This window comes from Vanellus vanellus (assembly GCF_965231255.1).
Source record: "Vanellus vanellus genome assembly, chromosome: 24".
NCBI classification, from domain to species: domain Eukaryota; kingdom Metazoa; phylum Chordata; class Aves; order Charadriiformes; family Charadriidae; genus Vanellus; species Vanellus vanellus.
The window spans coordinates 2,334,799-2,347,247 of NC_138929.1; the positions used below are offsets into that span (position 1 = coordinate 2,334,799).

The 12,449-nt window shown below is 65.7% G+C and overlaps 3 protein-coding genes across 4 annotated transcripts; 1 reads left to right on the forward strand and 2 right to left on the reverse strand.

Annotated features, from left to right (window-relative positions):
• Positions 1-951: 951 nt before the first annotated feature.
• On the reverse strand, positions 952-3,132 carry MRPL10 (mitochondrial ribosomal protein L10). Its single transcript, XM_082494819.1, has 5 exons — positions 3,086-3,132; positions 2,721-2,890; positions 2,158-2,322; positions 1,889-2,033; positions 952-1,619 (listed from the first exon to the last, which is right to left on the reverse strand). The coding sequence occupies exons 1-5, from the start codon at positions 3,120-3,122 to the stop codon at positions 1,369-1,371; spliced, it is 768 nt and encodes a 255-aa protein (XP_082350945.1). The 5' UTR covers positions 3,123-3,132; the 3' UTR covers positions 952-1,368.
• Positions 3,133-3,605: 473 nt separating this feature from the next.
• LRRC46 (leucine rich repeat containing 46) lies at positions 3,606-6,564 on the forward strand (the record flags this gene model as incomplete). The annotated part of the gene is made up of 8 exons (XM_082495028.1): positions 3,606-3,636; positions 3,738-3,834; positions 3,928-4,036; positions 4,468-4,514; positions 4,704-4,813; positions 5,529-5,598; positions 5,910-6,070; positions 6,182-6,564. The coding sequence occupies 8 exons, from the start codon at positions 3,606-3,608 to the stop codon at positions 6,562-6,564; spliced, it is 1,008 nt and encodes a 335-aa protein (XP_082351154.1).
• On the reverse strand, positions 6,551-9,309 carry SCRN2 (secernin 2). Of its 2 annotated transcripts, XM_082494809.1 has the most exons (8): positions 9,288-9,309; positions 8,731-8,902; positions 8,458-8,639; positions 8,168-8,367; positions 7,872-8,087; positions 7,581-7,746; positions 7,263-7,440; positions 6,551-7,139 (listed from the first exon to the last, which is right to left on the reverse strand). In XM_082494809.1, exons 2-8 carry the CDS (start codon positions 8,899-8,901, stop codon positions 6,981-6,983), a joined length of 1,272 nt encoding a protein of 423 aa, XP_082350935.1. In that variant the 5' UTR covers position 8,902; positions 9,288-9,309; the 3' UTR covers positions 6,551-6,980. The 2 variants fall into 2 exon arrangements, with proteins under 2 accessions (XP_082350935.1, XP_082350934.1); XM_082494808.1 differs by lacking the exon at positions 9,288-9,309 and having other exon boundaries at positions 8,731-9,106.
• Between the last annotated feature and the right edge of the window lie 3,140 nt (positions 9,310-12,449).

Consider the following 12,449-nt stretch of genomic DNA (forward strand, 5'->3'; position numbering starts at 1 on the left):
CACCGCAGCCCGGAACCCCCTCCCGCGTCCTGCCCAGCTTGGCAGCGAGGGGAGCACCCCTGGGTGCTGCCGCACTGAGACGCCCCCCGCTCCTCCCCGGGAGTGGGGCTGGACCGATGCCCCCGGGGGGGTCTCCAGTCGCCCCCTCCCTGCAGCCCCACCGAGGCGGCGGGAGGAGGTGGGGGGCAAAGCCCATCCCCGTGTCCCCCCGCAGGTGTCAGCCCCACGGAGCAACGGGGGCCGGATCGGGCTGGCGGGGGCGGCGGGGTCCTGGCAAAGGGGGTGGGGGGGACGCGGAGCTGGAGCCCCCCCCCGTCCCTTTCCCTCCCCTCCCCGGGCCGGGTCCCCGGTGCTCACCTGTGCGGGCGGCGGGCGGGCAACCGGGGCCGGGGCCGGTCGCATCCTGCCCGGCGGCTGCAGGAACCGGAACACGGAAGGAGGCGGAGGCGCCGGGCCGGAGCCGCTCGGCTCTGCCCCCTGCACCGTGGAGGACCGGAGCCGACAGCGCCCGGGGACCCGCCGGGACACCGGGACATCCCCCCCCTCCCTCCTCTCCTCCACCGGCTGCTCGCACCGAGCCGGACCCACCCGCGTCCCGAGCACGAACAGACCGGGACACCCCCCAGCCCCGCCGACCGGGACCGGGGAGGGCTCTTCTCCCGTAACGGGGGGCGCCTCATCCCGGCTCCGCCTGCTCCCCCCTCCTCCCAAGCCCACGGGGAAAGAGCCAACCCACCAGCTGCGCCGACGCGGGGCAGCGGTCCCACCACCCCACGGGGGTCCCACGGCTCATACCTCTGAGCTTTGCTTTATCCCCCACCCCAGGATTTCCCTCACCCACCCCCAGCGCCTCTGCCTCCGAGCAGCACCTGACCTCTCCCCTCGTATTGAGGGGCAGGAACCACCCCCATCCTCACCCCCCCACCACAATCCAAGACAGCATCTCCACCACCACACTTTAATGGACAGGATGGTGAACCCGCAGACATGGCTCGGTCAGCGTTACAGCACGCTCCCCCCATTCTGGAGGGCAGGGGGGCTCACAGCACCCAATGTCCCCCCCACCAGCACTGCCACTGGACCCCGCCACGCTCCGCCTCCTCTGACCGATCCCCGCAACCCTCTGACCACAGCCCCAGGGTGCCCAAAACACAGCCGGGACATTCCCAGGCACCACTGGTGCAGGTAGCAGGGAGTAAAGGGAAGAGCCAGGGCTGCCCGAATGGGCTGGTGGTGCTGCAGGACCCTCAGTTCTGCCACTGGCTGCCCACCCAGGGCCAAACCTTCACTCCCTGAGCCCCTCTCCGACCGCAGCCGGTGAAGGAGCCGACTCCCGGCCAACACACAGGGCCTGGCTGGGGGCCAGCGTCAGTGAGTCCCAGAGCTCTGGGCAGGGGTGGGCTCAGTCGGGGTCCCTGTCTCCCCAGCCTGCAGCTGGCGGATGTGCTGATCCAGGAGAGCCGTGAGGTGTGCGGAGCCGCGCTGGAGCAGGGAAGACGTCTGGGAGGGCAGGAGGGCCAGGGCACCCACTGTCTGCCCCTGCGTGGCCTCCAGCGAGGGCAGCTTGGCAAAGTTCTCCACTCCCTGCCTGCTCAAGATGGTGTCGTCAATGCAGGCGCCTGGAAGAGAGGTGCAGAGCTGAGGACAAGAGATGGGGTGCCAGAGCCAGAACCCTTTCATCTTCTACAGGCACACAAGGAAAGACTTGCTCCTGCAGGCAGGACTCCCACCCCTCGCTATCCATCCCCTCATTTTAATGGACAAGACTGTGATCCAGCAGACGCATCCCCGTTAGCGTGGACCCTGCTGGAGGAAGTAGCTCTCCCCAGCACCAGAGGGTCACCCCGAGCCCAGCACCAGCAGATGGGGATGCAGGGAAGGCTCTCACCCAGGAGGTTGACCTGTGGCACTCCCTTCAACACCCGCAGCATCTCCTTCGCCTTCGTTTCTGGGCTCACCAGCAGGATATTGCGTGCGACAAAGAGAGGGAGGAGATTCTTGTACTTGGACTGTGACAGCACGGGTCTGACAATCTGGGGGAGACAGCTCTCAAAATGCAGCTTTTCACCCCAACGGGTACCATGTGGTCATCCCAGCTCTCATCTGCCTTATCCCCCCCAACCACACCAGGATCTGCCCCGGCAGCTCTGCCCCTACCTCGTTCAGGACGAACTTGACCTCAATGTTGTGCTTTCGAAGGTAGTGCCTCATCAGCACCACATCCTCGCCGGGCATGGAGTTGTACTGACAGATGGCAATCATCCGATTATTCCGGAACACCTCCTCCACCTGCCGCCGCAGCAGCCGGGCGTAGCCGTTGTCCTGAAGGGAGGGAGCAGCGATGGGCTAAAGGGAAGGGGCAAAGGCTGCTGCCTCCCCCCTCTCTGACCCTGCAAATGGACCTACTGCCATGAGATGCTGCCACGGATCATGAGATGCTGCGACAGATCGTGAGACCTGGTTCCCAGCACTTGGGATTACCAGCTGTGGCATCTCCCAGCCACGGATAACATGATGAAAAGGGAGAGTAATCACCCTGAAAAACTCTTGTACCACTGTCCAGCCACGCTAACACCATTTCAGGGCTGGCCCGGAGCTCTGTACCACACCCAGTGGGGGCTGTGTACCCCCATGTTAAATCCCCGGAGCAAAGCACACAGACAGGGCCTGCAAAGCCACTTGGTCTCCTCGAACACAGAGGCCCCACGCCAGGAAATTACCTCCTCGGCCCTTTCCTTCCTGGGGGCCAGGCAGCGCGGCGGGATGGCCGGCCGCGGGGCCAGGTATTCGGTCACGGCCATCAGCTTCTGCCGCTGGAAGTGCATGGCCTTCCAGTGCCGGGTGACCGCCTTGGAGCCGCGGCGGACGAACTGTAGGGCGGGCAGCCAGCCTGCGGAGAGGGGGCACACAGGCAGGGCTCAGGGCCGGCGCCAGGCCCGCCGGCCCCCGGGGGAGCGGGAGAGGAGCCGGGACCGAAGACCAAGGCCCGGGTGAGGACAGACCGGGCGACACGCACGCCCTCCCCCACCCAGGCCCCGTGCTCGAGCCCCGCGGAGGCGCCCAGCCCCGTTGAGGAGCCCCTCACCCCGCCGCCATGGCACCCCGCCATTCAGCGCCGCCATCTTTGCCGCCAGAGCGCAAAGGCTTCTGGGGAGGCGGAGGACTGGCGGGCGCGCATGCGCGGAAAAGACGCGCCATGCCCCGCCCCTTCCGGTGCTACCCGTCTCCTAGCAACGGGCACGCTGCGGCCTGCGCCGCCGCCGGAGCCCGGGTGCCCCCCGAGCCCTGCCCGGCCCTGCCGCAGCCCGGGGGGGCTGGTCCTGGTGACCTCCCCCAGGCCCAACCGGGGGTCTCTGGGCTCCCCCAGCCCGGGTGGGTCTGCTCCTATGGTCCCACCAGGCCCTGGGGTCTCTCTGCCCCACCGGGGTGTCCCACTGCTGATCCCCACAATCCTGTTCCCACCGACCCCCCCAGCCTGTAGGTTTCTGCCCCTCATTGTCTTAGGACCCTTCCCCTTGCAGAGAGCAGTGGGGACAGACCAGCCCCACCAACACACTGACCCAAGGACCCAAGAAAGGGACAAGGACCCAGGCCACCTCCCCGCCATGGCTGGGCAGGGGGACACCCAGCCTGTGGGTGAGTGAGCCATTGTGGGGCCTGCTCATGTGCCAGCCTGGAGGGGTACAGGGGGGCTGGATGTCGCTGGCCTGGGCCCTGTCACTCTGGGTTTCCCACAGACTGTGATCAGACGTCCCCAGGGGTGACCCTCACCGACACCCTCATCGCCACGAGGAACCTGCTTCAGCTGGTGGAGCCCCTGGACCCAGAGAGCCGGTAAGGATCCACACAGAGCCCACATTCACCACCCAGGCTGGCAGGGAGGGTGTCTGGGCATAAAGGACACCCCGAGCACCGCCCTTCCTCTAGATCCACAGAGCTGCTATCCTCCTCAACCGTCCGCTTGGACCGGGAGAATATCTGCACTATTGGGAGGCTCCAGAGCCTGCGGGAGATTCACAGTCTCTACCTACAGCAGGTAAGGCAATGCGACAGACACTGGGCAGCAGAGATCGGAGCCCTGGACCTGTGGGTAAAGGCCTCCTCGTGGGGACAATAAATACCCCCAGTTCTGCTCCAGAGTTTTGCCTCCCTGCATGGCCAGAGGGGCTGGCAGCGCTCACCTCCAATGGCAGTGTCACCAATGGGATTTGAGTGAGGGTCTGGCATCAGCCATTCAGTGTTTTTCAAACCTGCGTGGGATTTGACCCATGGGTCAAACCTACCTTAGGGTTATCCCGAACTCCTGGGCTCCCCGTCCTGTCACAGCCCCATACCCTCTCCATAAAGCTCCTGTGGCAGTGGTGGGGCATCATGTTACCTTTGTGAGGTTGGAGTGATGCCGGTGCTCCTAGAGTCTGATTTTTCATGCAGCAGAAAAACATGTTGCTTTTTTTTCTTTTTTTTCAGAACCAAATTGAGAAGATCGAGAATCTCGGCTGCTTTCCCAACCTGCGGTACGGGCAGCTTCTGCCCCCAGGGAGATCGCTTTCCTGATCAGAGGAGCACAGTGCTCCCTTCTTCCCTTGGCAGAGCCAGGGGAATTTGATTGCAGCCCCTGACAGCCTAGTGCCACGCTGGCTCTGACCCTGGGGGCCATGGTGTCTCCCTCTGCTTCATGCCACTGCCCTCCCTGTGCTCTGCAGGTTCCTCTCCCTGGCTGGCAATCGCATCCGCAGAGTGGAGAACCTGCAGCCCCTGCGACACCTGCACGTCCTGGACTTGTCCCACAACCGAATCCAGATGCTGGACCTAGGTGGGAGGCAGGAATGGGTATGGACATGGCCTGGGTCTGCCCGAGAGGTGCCTCGGGTACTGGGGAAATGTCGGCAGACTCTTGATCCAGGCTCTGACAGAGCCCCCGACTCTCAGGTCCCACCCAGTGCCCCACCCTAGGGCTGGCCTGCCTGTCCCAGCATGACACCAGAGGAGCCCTGTGGCCAGGTTTGAGCCGTCCTTTCTGCTGGCAGACTTCAGGTGTCTGCTTCCACCTTGTGTCCTGCTCCAGCAGCACATTTCAAGCAGCTCTGAGCAGACTTGGGGTTTTCAACTGGGGGCAAACCTGCTCCAGCCCTGACAACCCTTCATGCATCTTTCAGCCGGCTTCTCCCGTGGGTGATTTTTGGCAGAAGAGGAAAGGACAGAGGGATAATTATCTCCCTCTCTTCCTCTGTAGCACTGCTATTGTGGCACCAGGCCTTCTGCTTGCAGACGGGGTTGAGAAAGGGAACGGTGAGGGCCTGGGAAGGGGAAAACCCTCAGTTCTCACACGGGAGTGTGTGCAATACACATTCCCACCCTCCTTGCCTCAGTTTCCCCAGCTGTGAGGTGAGAGACTGCTTCCCACGGCAGGGCTGTTGCCTCCGGAGTGGGTGAAGAGCTGCAGGAGACAAGGTGTACGGGGGTTTGGTGGAGGGAGGGCGCTCAGGTTCCCTCTCAGCACCTTTCTGCCTTCCCTTTGATCTCTGCAGATGAGCTGCCCTGTAGCCTCCGTCTCCTTGACTTAACGGGAAACGAATGCACCCACCAGAACGGATACAGGTGGGTCAGGGGAGCCTGGGGGGGGAGAGCGGATGGGGGAGAGCAGACAGGGAGAGCAAGTCCCCTAAACCACACAGGGCCCTCAGCAGGGTACAGCCCTTCCCCCCCGCCCCCCCCCCCCCAAATCAAATACAGCCTGAGTTCCCCCCTCAAACCCCAGAAATCTGAATCCTGAATCTCCGCCCTGGCCGGGCTGTGGGGTGGCTGTGCAGAGCCGTGCTGGGAGGGCCCTGTGCCACCCCAACCCACTCCCAGCCCCAAGGTGGTGCCATGTGGTGGGGGTACATCTGCTCTTCCTTTGGTGCTTGCAGAGAGCTGGTGGTGGGAGCTTTGCCCCATCTCCTGCAGCTGGACGCCCAGCCCATCTGTGGCAGCAAGGGCGAGGAAAAGGAGGACGGAGGCTCTTCAAGCAGTGAGGACGAAGACGACCAGTTGCTCTCTGACCCAAGCGGCCCTTTCACTGCAGGCAAAGGTGCCCAGACTGAAGCAGGACACTGTCCCCAAGGGTGACAGGAGTGGCAGGCAGCTTGGGTGGCCGTGCAAGGTCTCCTGTAATTCTTCTCCCTCCCTCTGTCCCTGGCAGATTTCTTTGCGGATCTGCACCGGGAGCTGGCTGGGCGCTCGAAGCGGAGGCAGAGGGAGTGCCTGGAGGAACACTGGACCCGTCTGGAAGAGCTGGAGGAGCTGCGGAAGCGTCGGGGTCTGTTGCTGCCTCCTACACCGCTGAGCCCAGGCAGGGAGGGAGCAGCCCCAGGCCCCAAGCAGTCTCAACGCCCTCCCCAAGCGAAACCGGGGACACAGCTGCCACCCCTGCCCGGACCCAGTGGGCAGCACACTTGCTTGCAGCCCCAGCGAGCTCCCGGCAGGAGTCAGCCCCAGACCAAGGAGACTCACACCAAAGGAGCAAGAAATAGGCAATTACCAGCAATACCCCACACCAGGATGGCACCGCGCAGTTGCTATTAAAGCCTCTTTATTCCTACACCAATCTGCCTGTCTGCCACCGAGCCGCCAGCCCCGCAGCAGCCCCAGAGGGGTCGGGCACAGGCAGCTCTGCCTGATGGTAGCAAAAGACATGCCGGGCTGCGGGCAGGACTCCAAATCCCACTCCACTGCTCTCACCTGCCCCCCACACTTGCATTTCAAGCCACGGCCACCTCTCAAAAGTGCCAATTCCTCCAGGGCAAGTTAGGGGGCTGGAGGCTCCACACACCTCAGGCAGGGCTGGAGGTGCTGGTCAAGATGTTCCTCACTGCGCCATCAGTGGCAGATCTGCAGTGGGAGGAGGTGAGGAGCCGGGGCCGGGCACTGGGAAGGTTTTCTCATCCCCTATCCAGGAGCAATGCTGCAGGGGGGACTGAGCCCGCCCACCTGCATGGGGTTTATGTGTAAAACTTCATCTCTGCCTTCACGCAGTCGAAGAAGAGGTCAGCCAGCTCCTCTGGGCTGGGGGCCACTGTCCCCCCCAGCAACGCATTCATCCCCTCCAGGCCCTGCTTCTCCAGGTCCCGCAGTGTCTGTAGGAGCTTCTGGCCCCACTCCTGGCAGGGTTGGGGAGGGAGGAGAGCTGAGACCAAGCACCCTCAGGGAATTCCATGTCCTCCCACATCACTGGGGAGAGCGAGGGTCCCAGGGCAGCAGTGGCTGGGGAAGGGTCTGTGTACCTGGTCCCTCTCCATCAGCTCCAGCGCCGCCTGATGCCGGCGGTACAGCTCATGACGCCGATCGACTGTGCTCTGGAACCGCGGGATCTGCTTGGCGGGGTCGTCACGGAAGGTGGGAGATATCACCTGTGGCACAGGCTTGAGGCTGGCCACGAAGATGAAGGGTTTGAAGACAGACCTGTCAAAGAGGAGCACCAGAGCGCTGGGATCAGCCAGTGCAAGGAGGGATGCTGCTCCTGGGGGACACTCAGCCCGCGGCATGGCTCTGCCTTGTCCCCGTCACCCCTGGAACAGGGCTGTCTCCTGTAACTTCCTCACCTGGAGGGATCAGGGGTGGCTGTGAAGAAGTGGACGCAGGGCAAGGCAGGATCTTGGGGCAGCACGGACACCATGCTGCCTGCCGTGCGGAAGCCCTCCGAATCCACGCAGATCCCGCTGTCCTTGTCCCGCAGGATGGCCATGAATGTCTCCGCTGTGATGTGACCTGCCGGGTGAGGCAGAGCTGCGTCACCGCCGGCATCTCAGCCACAGCTGCTGTGGCCACGGGGAGCGTGGAGATGCTGGGGTGAGCCGTGTGTGGCTGTCCCCTTCCCCTGTCCCTGTCCTCACCTGCGTGCTGCCGCAGCAGCTCCTTGCCGGCACGGTAACGGGCCTTGGCAGCCTCCATGCGGGTGGGCTGGTGCGTCAGGGAGAAGACCTCAGCGAAGCTGAACTCGCCATCCCCGCTCCACCAGCCCTGGCTGCGGGCTCGCTGCCGCAGCCCCCCATGCTCGGCCGTGATGTCCCTCCCGATGCTGAGCTGGTTGGAGATGTTGCGGCTGCCCTCTGCGAAAGCCGGAGGGGGGTCAGGCTTAGGCGAGGAGACAAAACTCCCCGTCCCCCCAGTACAACCAGTGCCTGCTCACCTCGGATCCGCTGGGCTGCCCAGTACCGGCCGGCTGTCTCCAGCACCCAGGCCTCGGTGCGGTCAGCCAGCAGGAAGGTGTTGTGGTAGATGAAGGGTACCGGCTCCTCCTTGCAGCTCCCACCCTGGCCGTAGCGCTCCAGCAATGCCGTGATCACCTCCAGGGCCTCCCGGGCAGAGCTGCCCCGCTCCAAACCCAGCCTGCCATGCCAGCAGCACCCCGTCGGCCGGCAGTGGGGGACGGCGGGGGGCAGCCAGGGCAAGGGTGGGGGGACACGACACAGTCCTCACCTCACCAGGTCCATCCCTAGCAGTGCCTCGTCCTCCCCCACAGGCTCACGGGTCCAGACGCCCTCGTTGCCCACGCAGACGCCGTGCTCGTTGGCACCCATCTCGGCACCCCACAGCCAGGCGGGACGGCTCAGCACCACCGCGTGGGTCCTCTCCACCTGCTCGATCTCCAGGTAGGTGCACTGTGGGGAGGGGGACACAGAGAGGGGCTGAGACCTGGCAAACTCAGTGCACCATCCCCTGCAGCCACCCTGGCCCCAAGCACGGTCTCACCTGGACTTTGTCCCCGGGGCGGTGGACAGCGGCGGGGACATAGACGACCTCCTGGACCTCGTGGCGTGGCCGGTCGGCATTCTTGCCGAAGATGACGGCGGGCACCGCGGTGTGTGGCGGCAGTGCCACGAAGCAGTCGCAGGACGAGGGCGTGGGATCCCACCCTGCCATCCTAAACCGGGCGGAGGGGACGGGGGATGGGGCACCAAGAGGGACATCACCCTCTTGTCCCTGTCCTGGATGTGTCCCCAAGGTCCCTTTGGGGCTGGCAGATGTGGGGACACGGGGGGTCTTGGGGAAGGGGTGGAATGACGTGGTCCCTGAACCTGGGGGTGACATCAGGGACCCCATCCCGGGGTGGTCTGGGGGGCACCTCCTGCCCCAGGACCCCGCAGCTCTGCACCGACCGGAGACGCCCACCCGCACAGCCCCGATAACCGGGACCCCCTTGCCCCGACCGTGGACGGGACCCCCCCCCGCACAGCCCCGGTTCCCGGGACCCCCCGCAAGAACCCCGTTCCCGGGACCCCCCCGGGGACCCCCTCGGCCTCAAGAACCTGCCGCTGCTGCCGCACCACCACCGCCGCCGCCGCCGCACGGTCCCGCCTCTCCAGTCCCGCCCCGTCCGGGCGACGGCGGCGCCCCGTGGCCGGAGGCCGCACGACGGCAGCGGGCGGAGACCGGCACCGGCATCCCCGTGGGGCGGGGGTCCCAGTTCGTCCCCCGTGGGGCAGGGACGGGAGACAGCGGTATGAGCTGGGGGACCTCCCGTGGGGCAGCACCCTGCGTGGGCAGCAGCCTGCGTGGGCAGCAACCATCATGGGCAGCATCTCGGGTGGGTAGTACCCAGCAAGGGCAGCACCCCCAGAGGGTGGCACCCCCCTGGGTAGTACCCCCGTGGGCAGCATCCCGAGTGTCTAGCACCCGCCATGGGCAGCACCCCCCGTGGGCAGCACCCACCATGGGTAGTACCCTCCGTGGGCAGCACCCTGCGTGGTTAGTACCTCCCGTGGGCAGCACCCCGCGTGGGCAGCACCCACTATGGGCAGCATGTTGGGTGGGTAGTACCCACCATGGGCAGCACGCCCCGTGGGCAGCATCCCGAGTGGGTGACACCCCCGATGGGTAGTACACCCCGTGGGCAGCACCCTGCGTAGGCAGCACCCACCATGGGCAGCATCTCGGGTGGGCAGCACCCCCCGTGGGCAGCACCCCTCGTGGGCAGCACCCCCCGTGGGCAGCACCCCGCGTGGGCAGCGCCCCGCGCGGCACGCCCGCCCCGCGGTATGCAGGCAGACCTGCCGGGCAGCACCCTGCCTGCGGGGGGGACCCTGGGCGCCCGCCCGGCGCCTCCCGGCGTATGAAACCGGGCCGGAGGGGTGCAGGATGCGGCTCTCCGGGGGGGCGGGCTCCCCACTCACCCACCCACCCACCCAGCACCCTCCTGCATCCCCATCCCGACCACTCCTGGAGGCACGAGTCCAGGATGGGGGTCGGGGTGCCACACGTCTGGGACCCTCGGCAAGAGATGGGGTGGGGGTCGGGGTGCCGCACGTCGAGGTGGGACCCTCGGCAAGAGATGGAGCCGGAGAGCCGGAGCGTGGAAAACACGCGGCATTTATTCCAGTACAAAACCCCAAACCCACAGCCCCACAGCCTCTTCACAGCACAAACGCTCCCCTCGCCGGGCGGGGGACACCCCACGCCCCCGGCCACAGCACCCCTCGGGCCACCCCGCTCCCGGGGTCCCCCGACTCCCCTTCATCTCCCCCCACTCCCTTCCCCGCCCGGGGCTCGGTGGGGGATGCCCGGGGCCCCCGGCTGGGCCGGTCCCTCCCTGCCCCGGGGAGGTGACTCGGGGGTGGGAGACGCGGCGGTTCGGGGTGCGGGGCCGGGATCCCCACGCCGCAGCAGGCTGGACTGGTTTCGGCGGGTGGGAGCCGGCCTCCGTCCTTCCCCACCCGGTTTTACAGCCTTCATTGCCCCATCGCGGCAGGCAGGGCCCCGGGGGGGGGGAAATAGGGGGTGGGGGGGGTGCGGGGGCAGAGCACACCTGGGGCCCCTCCTCGCAGCACCCCCCCGGCTCTGAGGAGCTCGGCGAGGCTGAGCCCCCAGCCCCAGCATCGCTATGGGACCCCCTGCTCGGCTGTTCTCTCCCCAGTCCACCCTTGGGGTGCCCCCAGTGCAGCGCCCCTAAACCTGCCCCAGCAGCTGCAGCATGGGGGTCCCCAACATGCCGGAGCCCCCGGCTGCTGCCAGAGCTGGGCTCGGCTACCGAAATCCAATGGGCCACCAGTGAAATGCTGTGGCACCCTGGGGCGAGTCCCGAGGCCCCCCGGGGACCCCTCAAGAGATGAAATCCCAGCCGGGGGCACTGAGGGGGAATTTTGTGCTGGAAAAGGCAAATGCCGGAGTCGGGGACGTCCTTCAAGAGCTGTGGGCAGCCCAGGTCACCCGAGTCCTGCGGAGGGAGGGTGGTGGCCATGCCGGGGCTGGGGACATGTCCCTGTGGACCCCCCCAGCGAGACTTCACCTCATACTGGGTTTCTCCAGCCCCATGGCTCATCCCCGGCCCCACAGCACAGTGGGGCTGCCATCGGCCCCTCGCACACCGATGGGGACAGGGACGGGGACAGGGACGGGGATGGGACCCTGAGAAGGGTCCTAACCCCTCTCCCCATCCACAAAGCCCGTGGCCACAGCTTTGGCCTGAGATGTCCACTCTGCCCAAGTGGCAAAGCCTGGCTTCACCTTAATAAAATAATAATAATTAATAATTAATAATAATTAATAATTAATAATAATAATAAAACAATCAAAACCGAAGGACTTGGGGCGCCCTCTGGGCACGGACCCCACTCGACTTCACCTCCACCCCTTTCCCCCCAGACCTCAGGGTGCTCCGAGCCCGGGCAGCCCACACAGCCCCAGACACAGCCCCCCCAGAGCCCCCAGGATGGGGCCATGCTGGGAGATTCCCCATCCCACCCCACCCCCCAAATCTTCCCCCTCCCCGGATTCCCAACTGGCGTGAACTGGTGCTGGCTGCGGAGCAGAGCCAGGGGAGCCCCGGGTGCCCCGAGCAGCCCGCAAACCCCATCTCACCCAGCCCCAGCACTGCCCCTCAACGTGCCCCCTCCCCCCACAGGTCCCAGGTTCAGCATCTCCTTCTGTGTCCAAGGGGTTCTGCCAAAATCGGGGGGGATAAGACCCAAAAGGTCCAAAAAACGAGTTTCGTGGACTGTCAACCAGGGGTGAAGGACAGATACGGGGTCCCCTGGGGAAAGGGGAACAGTCCCAGGGGAGGAAAGATACGGGGTCCCTAGTGGGGGATGCCCTGGGAGATATAGGGACCTGGGAAGAGACAGCTATGGGGTCCCCGGGGGGACAGGCAGCATGCATGGGGGGACAGGCAGAGGTCCCCTGGAGACATGGGATCCCGGGGAGGGACAGCTACGGGGCACAGGGGGACAGGCAGCATGCATGGGGGGACAGTGGGGGTCCCCTGGAGGTATGGGGTCCCCAAGGGACCTGTAGCATGCACAGGGGGATGACTGCGGTCCCCAATGGGGTCCCCAGGGAGGGACGGCAATGGGGTCTCTGGGGGACAGGCAGCATGCTGGGGGAGGGGGATCCCCCGCGGTTACGGGGTCCCCAGGGAGGGACGGCAACGGGGCGCCGGGGGGGGAGGCGGGGGTCGTGGGGCGGCGGGCAGTGCG